Source organism: Metarhizium brunneum, chromosome 1 (assembly GCF_013426205.1).
Source record: "Metarhizium brunneum chromosome 1, complete sequence".
NCBI lineage: Eukaryota > Fungi > Ascomycota > Sordariomycetes > Hypocreales > Clavicipitaceae > Metarhizium > Metarhizium brunneum.
Window position 1 is genome coordinate 5,199,207 of NC_089422.1, and position 13,680 is coordinate 5,212,886.

At 53.2% G+C, this 13,680-nt stretch overlaps 5 protein-coding genes across 5 annotated transcripts; all 5 read right to left on the reverse strand.

Moving 5' to 3' along the window:
* Positions 1-1,309: 1,309 nt before the first annotated feature.
* On the reverse strand, positions 1,310-1,681 carry G6M90_00g015590 (uncharacterized protein; the record flags this gene model as incomplete). The annotated part of the gene is made up of 2 exons (XM_066129774.1): positions 1,310-1,563; positions 1,651-1,681. 2 exons carry the CDS (start codon positions 1,679-1,681, stop codon positions 1,310-1,312), a joined length of 285 nt encoding a protein of 94 aa, XP_065985805.1.
* Positions 1,682-2,277: 596 nt separating this feature from the next.
* Positions 2,278-4,900, reverse strand: dng1 (Inhibitor of growth protein 1; the record flags this gene model as incomplete). The annotated part of the gene is made up of 2 exons (XM_066129775.1): positions 2,278-2,424; positions 2,561-4,900. The coding sequence occupies 2 exons, from the start codon at positions 4,898-4,900 to the stop codon at positions 2,278-2,280; spliced, it is 2,487 nt and encodes an 828-aa protein (XP_065986100.1).
* A 1,413-nt stretch (positions 4,901-6,313) lies between these two features.
* On the reverse strand, positions 6,314-7,031 carry G6M90_00g015610 (uncharacterized protein; the record flags this gene model as incomplete). The annotated part of the gene is made up of 4 exons (XM_014693482.1): positions 6,314-6,446; positions 6,515-6,610; positions 6,663-6,716; positions 6,814-7,031. The coding sequence occupies 4 exons, from the start codon at positions 7,029-7,031 to the stop codon at positions 6,314-6,316; spliced, it is 501 nt and encodes a 166-aa protein (XP_014548968.1).
* Positions 7,032-9,521: 2,490 nt separating this feature from the next.
* Positions 9,522-10,695, reverse strand: G6M90_00g015620 (uncharacterized protein; the record flags this gene model as incomplete). The annotated part of the gene is made up of 3 exons (XM_014693481.1): positions 9,522-10,178; positions 10,239-10,320; positions 10,385-10,695. The coding sequence occupies 3 exons, from the start codon at positions 10,693-10,695 to the stop codon at positions 9,522-9,524; spliced, it is 1,050 nt and encodes a 349-aa protein (XP_014548967.1).
* A 1,079-nt stretch (positions 10,696-11,774) lies between these two features.
* On the reverse strand, positions 11,775-13,312 carry G6M90_00g015630 (uncharacterized protein; the record flags this gene model as incomplete). The annotated part of the gene is made up of 3 exons (XM_014693480.2): positions 11,775-12,519; positions 12,646-13,202; positions 13,298-13,312. The coding sequence occupies 3 exons, from the start codon at positions 13,310-13,312 to the stop codon at positions 11,775-11,777; spliced, it is 1,317 nt and encodes a 438-aa protein (XP_014548966.2).
* Between the last annotated feature and the right edge of the window lie 368 nt (positions 13,313-13,680).

Below are 13,680 nucleotides of genomic sequence, written 5' to 3' on the forward strand. Positions count from 1 at the left end.
ACGTTAAAATGAAGGACAGGAATCGTCGTCGTCGAGGTCGTCGTCAATATGGTACCTAGGATATGAGTACTAGGAAAGGGAGATTGATGGGAGCAGAGGAAAAGCTCCGGCGGACGGCGAACGAGTCACCTAAACCACCCACGACACAGCTTGCATCCAGCTCCGTGCGACGAGACAAGGGAGTGAACGTGAGCAGCAGCAAGGCACGGCGCCGTCACAGCCAGCCATCTTTGGCCGTCCAGGTCCGGGTCTATCCACTCCATCGCGTCCCCAGGCAATCGTACAGGGGATGGGACAATGTGCTAAGCCCAGCTGAGGGGGAAGGGTTGACGACAAGCGTGGAGGGTGGAGTCATCAGGCGGACGCGGGACTCACTGGGTCATGTTGGAACCAAACCCCGTGGGTAAGCCCAGGCTCTGCTGACGGATGAGCAGTTTCTCGGGCTCAGAACTTTGACGGAGGGAGCGGAGGGCTGATCTTGTGCGACACAGTCGTTCCCGTGGTCTTGAGCGGTGTCGGAGGATAATCCGCTGCGAGTTATGAGATCACCATGATGGAAGCGTACTATCCAGAGGCCCCTCAGCAAAGCGAGCATCTGCAGGCGGGCGGCAACGGCGCAAGCCTCCCAAATCGAGACGTTAAAGTTTATATTACCAACGAATATTATGTCCGTTCCCTCAAGGTCTTGTACTTGGTACAGTAACTACCAGGGCGTATCTATTAGCAATGCCAAGATGACACGTACGCGGTACAGTGAAGATAGCGTTCCTGCAATCGGGCTCACAGCTTTGGCAGGCTTTGATCACGGCGGCCGTCACCATTCGCTCACCAGTGACGTGCCCGATCTCAATCCGGACTGGCCAGCATGAACTGCGTCTTGCTTCTAACGCGCTTCTGGGGGCACACCCCCTTCTCCGCAACCAGCATGCGGCTTACGAAGAGCGATTGAAACGCCACCACATGATGGTTTGCTCGCCGTGACAGTGGGTCAGGTGAGCGCTGCCTCCTACGCCATGATACAAGACACGTAGCCACGTTATTCCAAAACGCCGCGAGGAGGCGACTTAGCTCGAGGGTTTGGCTCGGAGTGCGGGTAGAAAGAGGTATTGTGCCGAAGACTATGGGGTGCACAACGTCAAATGCAAGGCACAGATATGTGGCGAACTTGTTGCGCTCAATCAATGAACCGCTGTTCGAGACGCAACATATGCGGACAACGGTGAGCACTTGGTCACATGAGGGCATAGACGACAAGCCGCTTTGTCGTAGGCTTCATAGCCGCTCGGGGCGTCTTCACCTACTTTTGCAGCTAGACCCGATAATGTGCAAACTTGCACTCCTCTTTCTCTCCTGTCTTATCCTTCTTCAAAACCGCATGTCCAGCCCATGGAATAACTAGAGACTGGCCGTCTTTGGTTTGTAGCGTCACCTCGCCAAACAGCATAAGCTCGCACTCTTGGTCTTCAGATTCCAGGTCCTGAAAACTCGCCGGAAACACCTTCACCACCGAATGCCTGCGTTCTTGAACCGTAGTCCACATTTTACTTCGAAGCTCTCGGATTTCTGTTACTCATGGTAGTTAGTTGCGGCCATCCATCCCAGTTGCGCACCGGGAGCCAAACAAAGAACCAGATACAGAAATCAGCATACCCTGTTCGCCCCTTCCTCTATCATTGCCCATGGTGACCTACCTGTGCATCCTTCGTGAACTGACTTACCCACAACTCATTCCCGTCCGGTCTATCCGATACCCTGTAGAAGTTGGTGATGAAGGTCCTGATCTCAGGATCGGGCAGGTTGCCATGCCATGGTGGGGATAAATAGGCACATAACCCTGTTGAGCTGTCCGGTCATTGCGAGCGATCAACTCAACTAGAAAAACAAGGAGAACAAAGCAGACTTGTACCAGTATTGTCGAGGTGTCTTCACATGATGGCAGGTTGTTATCGTCGGCGGTTGAAGTGTGGAGACGATCTGGACCTTCACATGCGGGCAAACGTGGGAGCGACTAACGCAGACTAACTCGCTACGTTGCGAATCTGCAACCTTTCTCCACAACCGGCAGTTATCAAACGATATGCTCATGATGGCACTACACTAGTACTAGTAGCTCCATTCTCTGCCGTCCTAACTATCAATCCCAGTCGTCGCCAACATATATCATCCTGTTATTAAAAGAAAAAAGAGAGAGAAAGGAAAAAAATCGCAAGAAATTGCCTAATGTAGCCGTGTCCGAGACTCCTTGCCGTAAACGCCAGTCTCGCCCTTGTCATGATATTACTTTCGTACGCCCCGCGCACTCACTTCACCCTTCTCTCCTATATTCAGTAACTTGCGGCAATCCGGACAATACCACTTGGTTGTTCGGGCGGGAATGTCGGCCATCCCAACGCATTCGAGGTGGAACCATTCCTGTTTACAATTCTGTATAGAGCGTATTAGCTTCATGGTCAATTTAAAATTTCTCTTTTTTTCTTTCTCTTTATATGTCTGTCTCTCTTCTTTTTTTTTGTCTGCCTTCTTTCTAGAGTATTGATCTCTTGCAGTCCGGGGGACTTACATCAATATTGTCGCATTGAATCATGGTTCCAAAACTGACGCGATTGCACATACAATATCGCGGCTCATTCGGGTCAATTGGGTTCCCCTCATCATCCACCTCTTCCATCTCCGTCTCCAACACCTGTCCCTTCTCCCTCTTGGTCGTGCGAGCCTTCTTTTTGGGCGGGGCTTTGCGTTTGCCGACGGCGCTGCTTCCGCCGCTGTTGGTGGTGCTAACAACTCCAGGGGCGGGACGCTTTGTCCGTTTCGCAGGTTGTTTGAACTCCGGTATTGGGGTGTTTCGAGCCGTGCTGGACCGACGAGGTCTGTCGGCCGCGAGGGAGGGCGGCTCTTGGCTGGCTGCTTTGCCTCGGGACCCGGGACGGGTCGCGATTGGAGTTTGACCACGAGACGGAGGACGCAACGAAAAGACGTCTGGAGGAGAGGCGTGCTGTGTTCGCTTCGCGGCTTCTCCTCGAGTCTCTCTCTTGGCGGGCTCTCGGGAGGGTGGCGCGACTGGTGTCATCGACTTTCGTCTGTCTGTGCGTGGCAACGGGACAGGAGTTTCTGCGGGCGGCTTCACAGGTATAGTGGTTGTGGTGACATTGTTGCTGCTTGTTGAGTTGGGGGTTGGAGACAGTGCGGATCGAGAAGAGCTCTGTGGAGGGACTGGTATAGGAACAGGCGTTTCCGACTGCCCCGGAGTCATTGGCTGGAGTGAAGAGCTGGCGCTGTTGTTGTTGATTTTATTGCTAGAGGTGTTGTTATTAATATGAATATGATTGTTGCTAGAATCCGCCGGCGGCGCATTGTTCTGGTTCATACCAGGATGTTGAGGTGGAGGAACGGGAGTTTCCATCTTGCTTCGCTTGGGCTGTGGTCTCGGCGGTGTTGTCTCGGCGGACTCTGATGGTTCAGTACCAGATTCGCCCTCTCTTTTACGTTTGCCGTTTGGCCGAGAAGAAGCGGCTCTGGACTTTTCGAGGGGCTGGTTGCCTCCTTTTGTCTCCTTGGAATCCTTGGAGTTTTCGGACTTGTTCTTTTCGTTTCCCATGAAGAGCTTAGCGGCATGCGTCATCTTCCTGGCAGATTCTTCGGCCTCCTCAGCCGCTAGTTTAGCCAGGGCCTCTCTCTTGAGCTTCTTGGCTTCGTTCAACTTCATGCCTCTGTTGCTCGTGGGGACTTCCTCGATCCCAATCAAGTCGGCGCTAATGGCACCGGCTGGGAGATGTTGTGCCCCAGACTCGTCGTCCACGACCAACTTTGGCACTTGGGGGTTGAATTCTTTCCCCTCATCCTCCGCCTTCTGTTTTGCGTCTCTGTACTCGTCTGGTCCACGACCGAGCGCCTTAAGCTCCCTCGCTACCATTGTCTCGCTAGGTGTCCAGGTAGCGTTCTTCTTCATCCGTTTTCGCAGCTTCGCAAGCTCATAATTGGTAAGTTGCAACCACGGGGCATCTACACTACCAACCACGGCGTTCTCAGGAGGTGGGTTCAAAAGGGCAGCAGCGTTTGCAGCAGCAGCGGCAGTCATTGCCGCCGAGGAATAAGTGACAGGACGAGCCAGTCGGCTGTTTGGCTTGTTCGGCTTGTTCGATATGATCTTTATTCGCGGCGGAGCAGGAGTTCTCCGTCCTGTGCCGTATATGTCGGAATCCTCATCGGTGCTAATGTCGCTGTCGTCGCTGGCGGTATCATACTCGATTTCGTAAGGCGCAAGCACCTCTCCTGGAACGGTGACTTTGGGAATTCTATGATGTCGAATCTTCTGCCCATCTTCTCCAATAGCGGGCTTGGCGCGAACGGCATGAGGTGATCTGGACGCGACAGGACTCTTGGGCTCCTCTGCTGGATAATTATCCATCATGCCTTGTAATTTCGCCAGAAGCACCTTGGCTTTGTTGTAGTGGCGATTCACATTCTCAGACATCCTCACAGCTTCGTCATGCGCAAAAACTCTCGAGCTCACTGCCTGGCTGAGCTTCTCTGATATGTCGGCACGCAACTTGACTGGTGAGGGCCGGTCCTCGGCAGCGAGGCTAGGAAGCTGACCCCATGTTGTTGTCAGTTCGTCCACCTTGACTGACGCATCGGTATATGTCTCGTCGAGCTTCCCAATCAGTGTCAGCGACCGAATCACGTCCGACGGCAGGTACTCTGTAAAGTCGAGGAAGTCCGTCACCGTGGTTTGCGCATCAGGGTCAGCACGAGGCTCGAGTGCCTTGTTGGCATTCTCCATGGCTTGACCCGATTGACCAGCTTGACCTGCGGCTGTCCGGTTTGCAGAGGTTGTGTCCTTTGGCGATGCCGCGCCTTCGACATCCCTGGCCACAGCTTGGTCTGTGCCGGCAGCGGCCATGATGCCTCCGAGGGGACCAGCAAAATAAAAGGGGGAGCGCGTTTAATCAGCGCAGATGCCAAAGAGGCTTATCGGGTTCGGCTGGCGATGGTTGCCCCCGGGGTCTGCGCGGCCATTTGCCCTTCTCGAAGCAGTTTTGTTGAGGAACCGTGTCGCAAGCTTGCCATGCGCGCGATCCAGCCGCCGAGAGCCAGGAGTCCGAGGGGGGGAGGGTCCTAGGCGTGTGTTCCGTCTCCACAATGTCATCTCGTGCCTGATTTTACGCCTTGCTGCTGTCGGCCCACATGTGCCAAGCCACCTTGATGCCTTAGTCATCAATCAAGCCACGCTCATGTTTCCCTCTGGACAATGGATGAGCTTACAGAGAAAATCAATACGTAACACAAACGAAGTTGAGAGGGAAAATAATAAAGCACCATGCCAACCTTGGCCCACGTAATTTGATGCAGCCGACGACATAGCCGACAAGAAATGATACGCACCACGGAAGCCTCGGAAAATTGACTCATCTACGCAATGTCTGCCTGTTCGTTTGACGGGGAGATTCAGTGTTCACTGTTGAAGCAGAATTGGGCTCCTCATTGGCCATGTCCCCTGAGCCAGTTATCAGTGGACCCTGTTCTTAACTCGGCCAAAAAAAAAGGCACGATGATAGACCGAGCTTACTTCGAAATCCCATCGAGTTGATTCAACGCCTCGGTTTTCTGGGGAACGCACTTACCCAGTCGCTTGTTACCGAAAAGGAAATGTGCATCTTTCACAATACTACCCAGATCCCCGTGTACAGAGTATCCAATATGGATTCGAAGGAATTCCCAACTTTTCCAGAATGTACAATCTCAAGGCTCCAAGGTGCAAAGTCGCATGATTTGCCCCGTTAGAATACACAACTAGGATAAAAGTTGGCTCGTAGACCACGGGCGGTCCATGCAGCTTTGAGCCTCAGAGTGGTATTGCTCGGCACTTTTCTTTGGCCTGCATAACGCTAATCCGCGTTTCTGTCATGTGTCTGTGGGCTTTGGGTTGCCCGGGACCGGCGGCCGATCTGGTTCAGCCTCATGCACTCTGAACGGAGTAACTATTCTTGTGTCCTATAATAACTCGCTCACCTCCAACCCTGGATCCTGTCCCCCTGGGTCTGACACATGATGTTTTCCACTTGGACCGAATTAGAAGCACGAAGTGGCGACTCAGCGTTTGCGAAAGGCATGTGTATTTTCCTAATATGACATGTTCAAAAACCCACCCGGCATTTACAGTCGTTCGAATTGTGCAGCCACAACGTTCCGAGATATTGGGGAAAGTGGCATCGACCGGACCTAACAAGTATAGACAAGAGGTGAAAGAACGCAAGAGACAATAAGAAGAAGAAAAACAAAGAGTACGTCTAAGCAGAGTGGTCCCCGTCCTGCACTAGAAATCCCAATCAGGTTCCTGCTCTCTAACCACTTTCGGGCCTGCTACCTCTTCCGATTCCTCTGCTATATACGTCGACGTAGGCCCAATCAATGACAATGATCCATAGACCACAAGGCTCTTGCATTTCCTAATAAGGTAGTTAGCGATAGGGCAATTGCGACCCCGTCAAAAGAGACATATATTGTTCAGCCTCACAAATAGCCTTTTATGGAGAGATTTCCATAGATTTCGAGATGGTTGCCTTCCAGTGTCCCAGAAACCTTTAATGAGCCAAAGCCTTTGATCTTGTTACTATGGCTAATTGTCAGAGCGAGGTTTTACTTTGGTCATGCTTGGCACTCACCTCGCCACTAATACACCGTTGACCACGATGTTACCGTAAGCTCTAATCTCGCCCCTATGTTGCAAGCCGGTCAGCTCTGTATGTCACGAGGGGTGCACATCCTGATGTGTATGGTTGTCTCAACAAACCCGGCAACTGAGGGTGTACCTACTCGCAGCTGATGCTACCATTCATGGTGAGCGGACCATACGCGTCAAGACTACCGCTAATGATTATTTCTCCTTCTAGGTTGATACCACGTCCGGATTCGACATTTCCGGTGACCTCCAAAGGGCCACGAAGATCGAGAGCTTCTTCACTCCTGATGCTTGGTGACCGTTTGAAGTGTGTATAACCTAGGGAGGGGTTGGCTGTGTGATAGTCCGACATCACCACCCCGGCTTGCGTTGACTGGTGCTGAGGGTCTGGCAACTAGTTGATCGAGAAAGGGTGGTTGTTACAATCGTTTCTGAAGAGAGGGGCGGAGGAGGCGTCCCGCTTGTCTTGTGTGTGAGACTGCGGAGAATCTTTCCTCAACTCAGCCAAGTTGAGCCTCCCCCTCCCGAATCGAAGGGCAAAGCCGGATCAACTTATACCTCGATGCTTTTGCAACTGCTCTCCCTGAATAGGGCAATACTACCGGGCAATGCTATCAGGCCACAGGAGCGGATTGCCGAGGGATGTGTGGGTGAGAAGAACTGCAAGTGAGATTGAAGCAAATACAGCAAGTTGGCGTCAGAAGATGGAGAGTCTAGACAACGACAACTTTCCTTCAACTGAATTACCATGCCTCATTGGATCACCTACTTGGCACCAGGCATAAGGCTTCTTCGAATGTAGCCGCTTTTATTTTTGCCAAGAGGGCTGAAAATAGGCACAACGCAGGCGATGGTTTCGGTAGTGAGCCGAAGTTGGTCACAAACTCTGAAGGATTCCAGCGGTTTGGGGTCCGTTTCGTTTTGCCTGAAAGCAAACGACTGGATGGAAACGGTCCAGCTGGAGACGACGGGCACCTGGAGGTTCCCAGACCATCAAAATCGACAGACAGAGCGAGCAGACGGACAATGGTGAAGGTACGATAGAGGGCCAGACTTCTGTTCAGACGCCTTGCGATAAGATCTGCAGCCCCAACCGTCTAGCGGCGAGCAATATGCCGTATGCCAAGACTAATGGACAGCCTCAACTTGTCAGGGCCAGGGACGTCTCAGGTATTATTCTGGACAGGCCTTCAGCCCTAGCCAGGAAGCGACGGGGCCAGGTGAGAAACAAGGGACGCCAGTGAAGCAATAGGAATAGAGGGGAAGCAGCTGTTGGAGGATACGTCAGCCACCGGGCCAACTTTGGACGATGGAAGAAGCTTGCTGTCACCAGAGCGGTCCCTTGTCCTTGTCTCACTTCCCAGGCCCCATGTCGCCAGAGAAGTCAAATGTCGAGTCAGCGGCCACTTGACCTCTGCTGCACAGACGACTGACTGCACCAACTTGGCCAATACCTTGTGTGCGCCAGGGTTGGCCGACTTGGTGTCTTTGTGTCCGGTCAGTTGCATGGTTGCACGGCAGTGTCGAGAGGCTACTTGGAACCAGACAGTGAACATTAAACGCATGGTGCATGCCTTTCCATGTCTGGTGCGTGTGGTTCCAACTTCCAAGGCGGCAGCTAACCCAGCTCTCCCCTCTTCCAGTGAGCTGGTGGGGGAAGGAGCAACAGACGTTAGACCAGACCGCATTGATTGGAGCAAGCAGGGGTCGAGCTGTTGAGCCGCCTCAAGCTGCCGCCAGGAAGATGGCTTGGCTTGGGGGCTGCCAGCTTTAGAACACGATTTCAACACCAAGTCGGACAATCGCCTGGGACCCTCAGCCTTGCGCCCTCCGTGTCGTCTCCGCGGCCTTGCAAAGGCATCGCAAGCCGACCAGCTCTCGTGCCTTGAAACTTGGACACCAAACTACTTTCCGTGAAAACGAACCGTGATGGGCTAATACACACGCCGCCAAGCTCCAACGGTCAACGCACCGTCGACGTCATCACGACTTTTCTGTACCTGCATCATCCAAATGTTTGCCCTTGCTTACGCGCTCCAGCTCCAGCTCCAGCTCCAGCGCAAAGCCCAATCTGTAAAGACCGGCATCAAACACTCGCCCACATAGGGCGGCCGGTTACCCATTACGGCACACATCTTACCGGCCGTGCATCCAAGTCAGACGCTTTTGTCCTGCAGCAATGCCAACCATTTCAAAACCCACATGCACCCGGGTACATTGTACCAGCATTCGCGTACGTACCTCTAGTATTGCTTGCCGCACCGACAAGTTGGTACCGCGCACATGGCACGTTCAGCTGAACGGTAGAATGGGTCTTGTCTGGTATCAATGTTTCCCTGCGTTTCACTGTCAGGCGGACCTTGAATCTGCAGCTCAGCTCCTGATCCCTGTCGTGTTCTATATGTAGAACGGAGCCAGCGTTTTGATCGTGCATGTGCATGATTTCCCCCGTACTTGGGATATTCATAGAAACAAGACCATCACAAGGCAATTTTTTCAGCTTCAGTGCGCTGCCTTGGCATTGGATTGAAGAATACAAAGAGAATCGAGAATTTCCATCCTTGTCCAAGTAAGATACGCAGTAAATGGGTAGGTAATACTACAAAGTGTCAACTTTAAGCCGTCGCGGTAGGAAACCACGAATCCAAACACCATTCCAAGCCAAAATCCCACCCGTGGTATCTCAAAGAAAGCCCCATCCGCCGCCTTCGCCCCGAGACTGAATTACCCCAGGTCCCTCTTTTCTGCTCTTTCATCATCTGGTAGTAGCATTGGGCCTTTTGCCAGCTACTACTGAACTCTATATAGCGGCCAAAGGCTTGTTTTTTTCTTTTCCGAGCGTCTAGTCGCCGCCTACAAGACCCAGTCCAACGCCGGCAAACAACGCAGCTACAGCCCAAAGACTGGCATACGCAGCAGCACCAGTCGATTCAATGCCGTACATGGTCTTGGTGCAAGCGAGATAAGTGCCAACAGTTGACAAAAGCACAGCAGCCGCCGTTCGTCGAATAACGACTTTGGTTTTGGCCGTGTATCCCCAAAAGTTCCAGCAAACAGTCTGGCCAAGCGATGCGCTCACAGGATCGAACTGCTCAATCTTGGCATCTTCCTCGGCCTTGCCGGTCTTGGCAAACGGTGCAAAGATGAACGTGCTGGCTGCAAGGCCGAACAAAACGGTAACGGGGAGAACGTCTGTATACGAAGCAGAGTAGGCGGGCTCGAGGCTGGGGAGGCCGCTGAAGTAAACGACGAGAATTCGAGGCATCAAGAAACGTAGTGACAGAACGAGCGTGACGGTGTAGATACCCGTAGATAGAATGGTGGTCAGTAGCTGCATGGGAATATCTAAAACGTCGCGATCCGCTCTCGTCGGCGACCCATAGGTTGAAGACAGAGGGCGGACTAGGTAGAATGGCAGCGCGACAGAGAGCACATCAACGGCCAATGCGGACAACGCCGTCGTAGGAGTGAGGTTGTAGAACGCCGCGAGCAAATAGAACTACACTCCGTAATCAATGTGTCTGTCTTGGACGTGGGCAAGCTGCGAGTTTACACGTACCGTTGGACCGTGAGCCAGAATACTCGCAGCGCCTGCTTCGAGACTATCCAGCTTGCCAAACCATCCCACTGCCAACTCGAACCTGGCACCAGAGCATCAATACCACGGTACGGGTGCATGTTTCCGGTTGAAAAGGGTCAACTCACATTCTCCATCCCGCCACGAGTGCTACCTCTCCCCGTGTATCCTGGGTTCGGGTCAACAACTCCAGTTCCCCGTTTGACACCTGCGAAATAACCATGCGACCAAGGCTAGATAAGGCAAAGTTCAGCGCGATGATCAAGGGGAACTGCACCGCAAAGGGAAGCTTGCCCTCCGTGGACTCGACGACCTCGGCTGCGGCCTCCTCCTCCTCCTCCTCCTCTGCAATCACAGCAGCATTCGCTTCCGCAGCTTTCTCTTCCGTTTTGCTAGTCGGAGTCGCATCCGGCTTTGTGCTTCGCCTAGTTGGCGCCATGGTTTCGGAGTACCTCGAATTGCCACCCAGCAAGGCTGGTAATACCTTCCTGCACAGACGTGTCCGGGAGAACGCGCGTCAACACCTTGGGAGAAAAAAAAGGAGCGTAATGGTCGGCAAAGTAGTTCGAGAAGATCAGCCTGCAATGACGAAACTACTGCGTGCGCGTTGCGACTCGGCACCAGACTTTGTGCTTCAATCGGGTTCAGTTTTCGCGGGGGAAAAAGCAAGCTGGCTGAACACCAGCGGGGAAGTGACATCAGGTCGCTAGGACAACGTCTTTGACACTGGAGCTCGGCGGAAGAGCACGGCCAGTAGTCGTCTCCGCCACAGCTCCAGCTGTCTCCACAAACGGGCAGGGTTTGGAGCTCTCAATTTTTTCCTCCTTCCTCTTCAACATTCAACGCTCGCTAACCTCAGCTTTAATTTTCTTCTTTTTCATTTTTCTGTAGGGCCATCAAACGACAGCTCGAGGAAATTATTTTCAACCCTACATGGTGAATAAACTTCAATTGCTTGTCAATTCCTTTCAATTGTGCCAAGTTAAAATTCGTTCACTCTACCGTGCGGGCTATCATGAATCGTGACGGGTCTGTTTTGAAACCTCTGTGCTTGCCAACCACGCCAGCTTCAACGACCAACGTGGGCAATTCGACACCTGCTCATCCTATCTCGACAGCTCGGCATACACCAGTGCGCCCCGCTCAAGGTACACGCCATCGTTTTTGCTAGGTAATTTCACATGAACAATTCATTTCATTTGGTATTTATTCGGGTGTACGCTCGACGCCTATCAGAACCCTCACTTTAACCTCGTGGAGATGCAATCTCGTCTGCAAACAAGCGACGGCCCAAAATGACCGTGTGCAGAAAGGCCCTCCACTCTTCGGTGCTGAAGATTGACGGCGGAGCTGAACCACCTCATACAGGTTGAGTATATCATGATACATATGAGACACCACGCCAGTCCTTCCATGTCAAGCCAAAAAACCCAACTCCACAGCCATGGAACCCGGAGGCTCTTGCAAAACTGAAAATCATTGTATCCAAAGAGCAACAACATGGTGCTTCATTACAGCCTACTCCTCCATGCGACCGAAAACGCCATCGTCGTCTTCGTCACTCCGAGCACGCGACTGCATGTCGAAGTCATCATCACTGTCTTCCATCTTGACATCTTCACCCCCACGTCGCATCTCGCCTCGAGTAAAGCTCTCTGGCTGACGCTGGGGAAAACTGTTGATGAATCCCGCACTCGAAAACGAAGCAGCCTGGTCAAGGTACTGGGCTGGGACTGGTGGTACCGGGGGTGCATCTAGGGGCACAGTAACCGTGCCGTGGGATCCATTGTTGCTGTTGAAACTGCAGCTGAGCAGCTCGACTGCGGCAGCCAAGTCACGGTCATCCTCTCCCGTGTGGTTGGCACCAGACGACGGTGGACGACGCTCGTGACTAGGCTGTCGGAAATGTCCAAAAGCCGAGCCCCTGGGAAGGCTACCAGAGACGGTGGACTGGTAGCTTCGAGCAAACCCAGCACCACTGCCGTCGCGATATGACAACCCGCTTAGACCAGATTCCTCCATCATGGGCGGCGGGGTAGTATCGGCCGAGCTTTGGCGTTCAACGTGGTCTGAGTAGCCTGAGGCAGCAGGCGATGAAGAATCCGGCTCGCTAGCAGAGTCCTTGGTTGACTCGGGCGGTGTTGCCGTGCTCTCCTTGTCGTTCATAGCGACAAGTACAGAGGCGGCTTCCAGAAGCTGCACTTGTTGGTGCTTGGAAATGAGCAGCTTCGACGTGAAGGACCATTCGGGGGTATGTTCCCACCTAGCCAAACAACGTCAGTATAGACTCCATCGTACGATTTGAATAACCACGTTCAACTATGCGGGACGATCACCCGACTTCGCGCGCCGCGCCCAAATCACGCAAAATGCAGTATGCGCCACTCACAAGTGCTTCGTCAAGCAACTGCTGTGCTTGTAACTCTTGCCGCACTTGTCACAGCGAACCTCGACACGGTTGCTCTTCTTGGGCTCCTTCACAAGGGGTGAACCGTCACTAGCTCGTCGAATGCGAGCCTGCTGAGACTTGTCATCCTCGTCTGCCGAAACGTCATTGCCGTCGTCGATAGCACTGTCGTGTACATCTTGCTTGATGTCGAGAATGGCCCCATTGGTTGGCAGACTAGCCGGAGGGGAGGGGAGACTGCCGACGAGGGATGTTTTGGCCAGAGCCGCCTTGGAAATGGTGTTTCGTCGGCCGCCGTTCGTGATGGGGATAGCAGCAATCTGCTCGCCGTTGGCAACGGCCGCGGTGAGAGCAGCCACGTTGGGACCGGGGTTCGTCACGGACTTGCGTCGGGTTACGCGGTGGTTCGCGTTGAGGGAAGAGGAGAGGAGGGAGTGAGAGTTGTTTCGAGCATGGGACCGGCTGGGTATCGCAGCGGCCGAGGGGCTCGACACGGACGGACGCTGAAGCGTCAATGGCCTGGAGGAGGGTTGCATTTCCTGATTGTGGGAGAAATAAAGTGGTCAGTACACACTGGAATCTCGCGAGAGCGGGATTCAAGCCTGCAAGGCATCCCCAAGACGACTGGTCATACTTTTGAGGAGGCCATTGCCAACGACTTGGGTAGCTCGGAGAAGCGAGGCGACAGACGCTGGACCGTCACGAGATGGGAAATGCCGCAAGACGGTCGGTCTCGTTGATACAGCGTTGTTTAATGTAAAGTGTCTGTGGGCGAAGGTGTCAATGTTGGGATTTGCTGGATGTTGGAGAGTGACTAGGCTTCACAAAAATGCAGAGCGGGCGAGAAATAATATTTTGGGACAGACTCACAGACTGGCCGTGGGGGCGTGGTGTGTGTGTGCGTGTGTGTGTGCGTGTGAGGCAGTAGAGAGGGGGGGTGTGCGCAAGTGTTACGTGAATTGACGGTGCCTCAGCTCTTGCGATTATCGGGATCGCAATGGAGTCGACGGAGAAGAG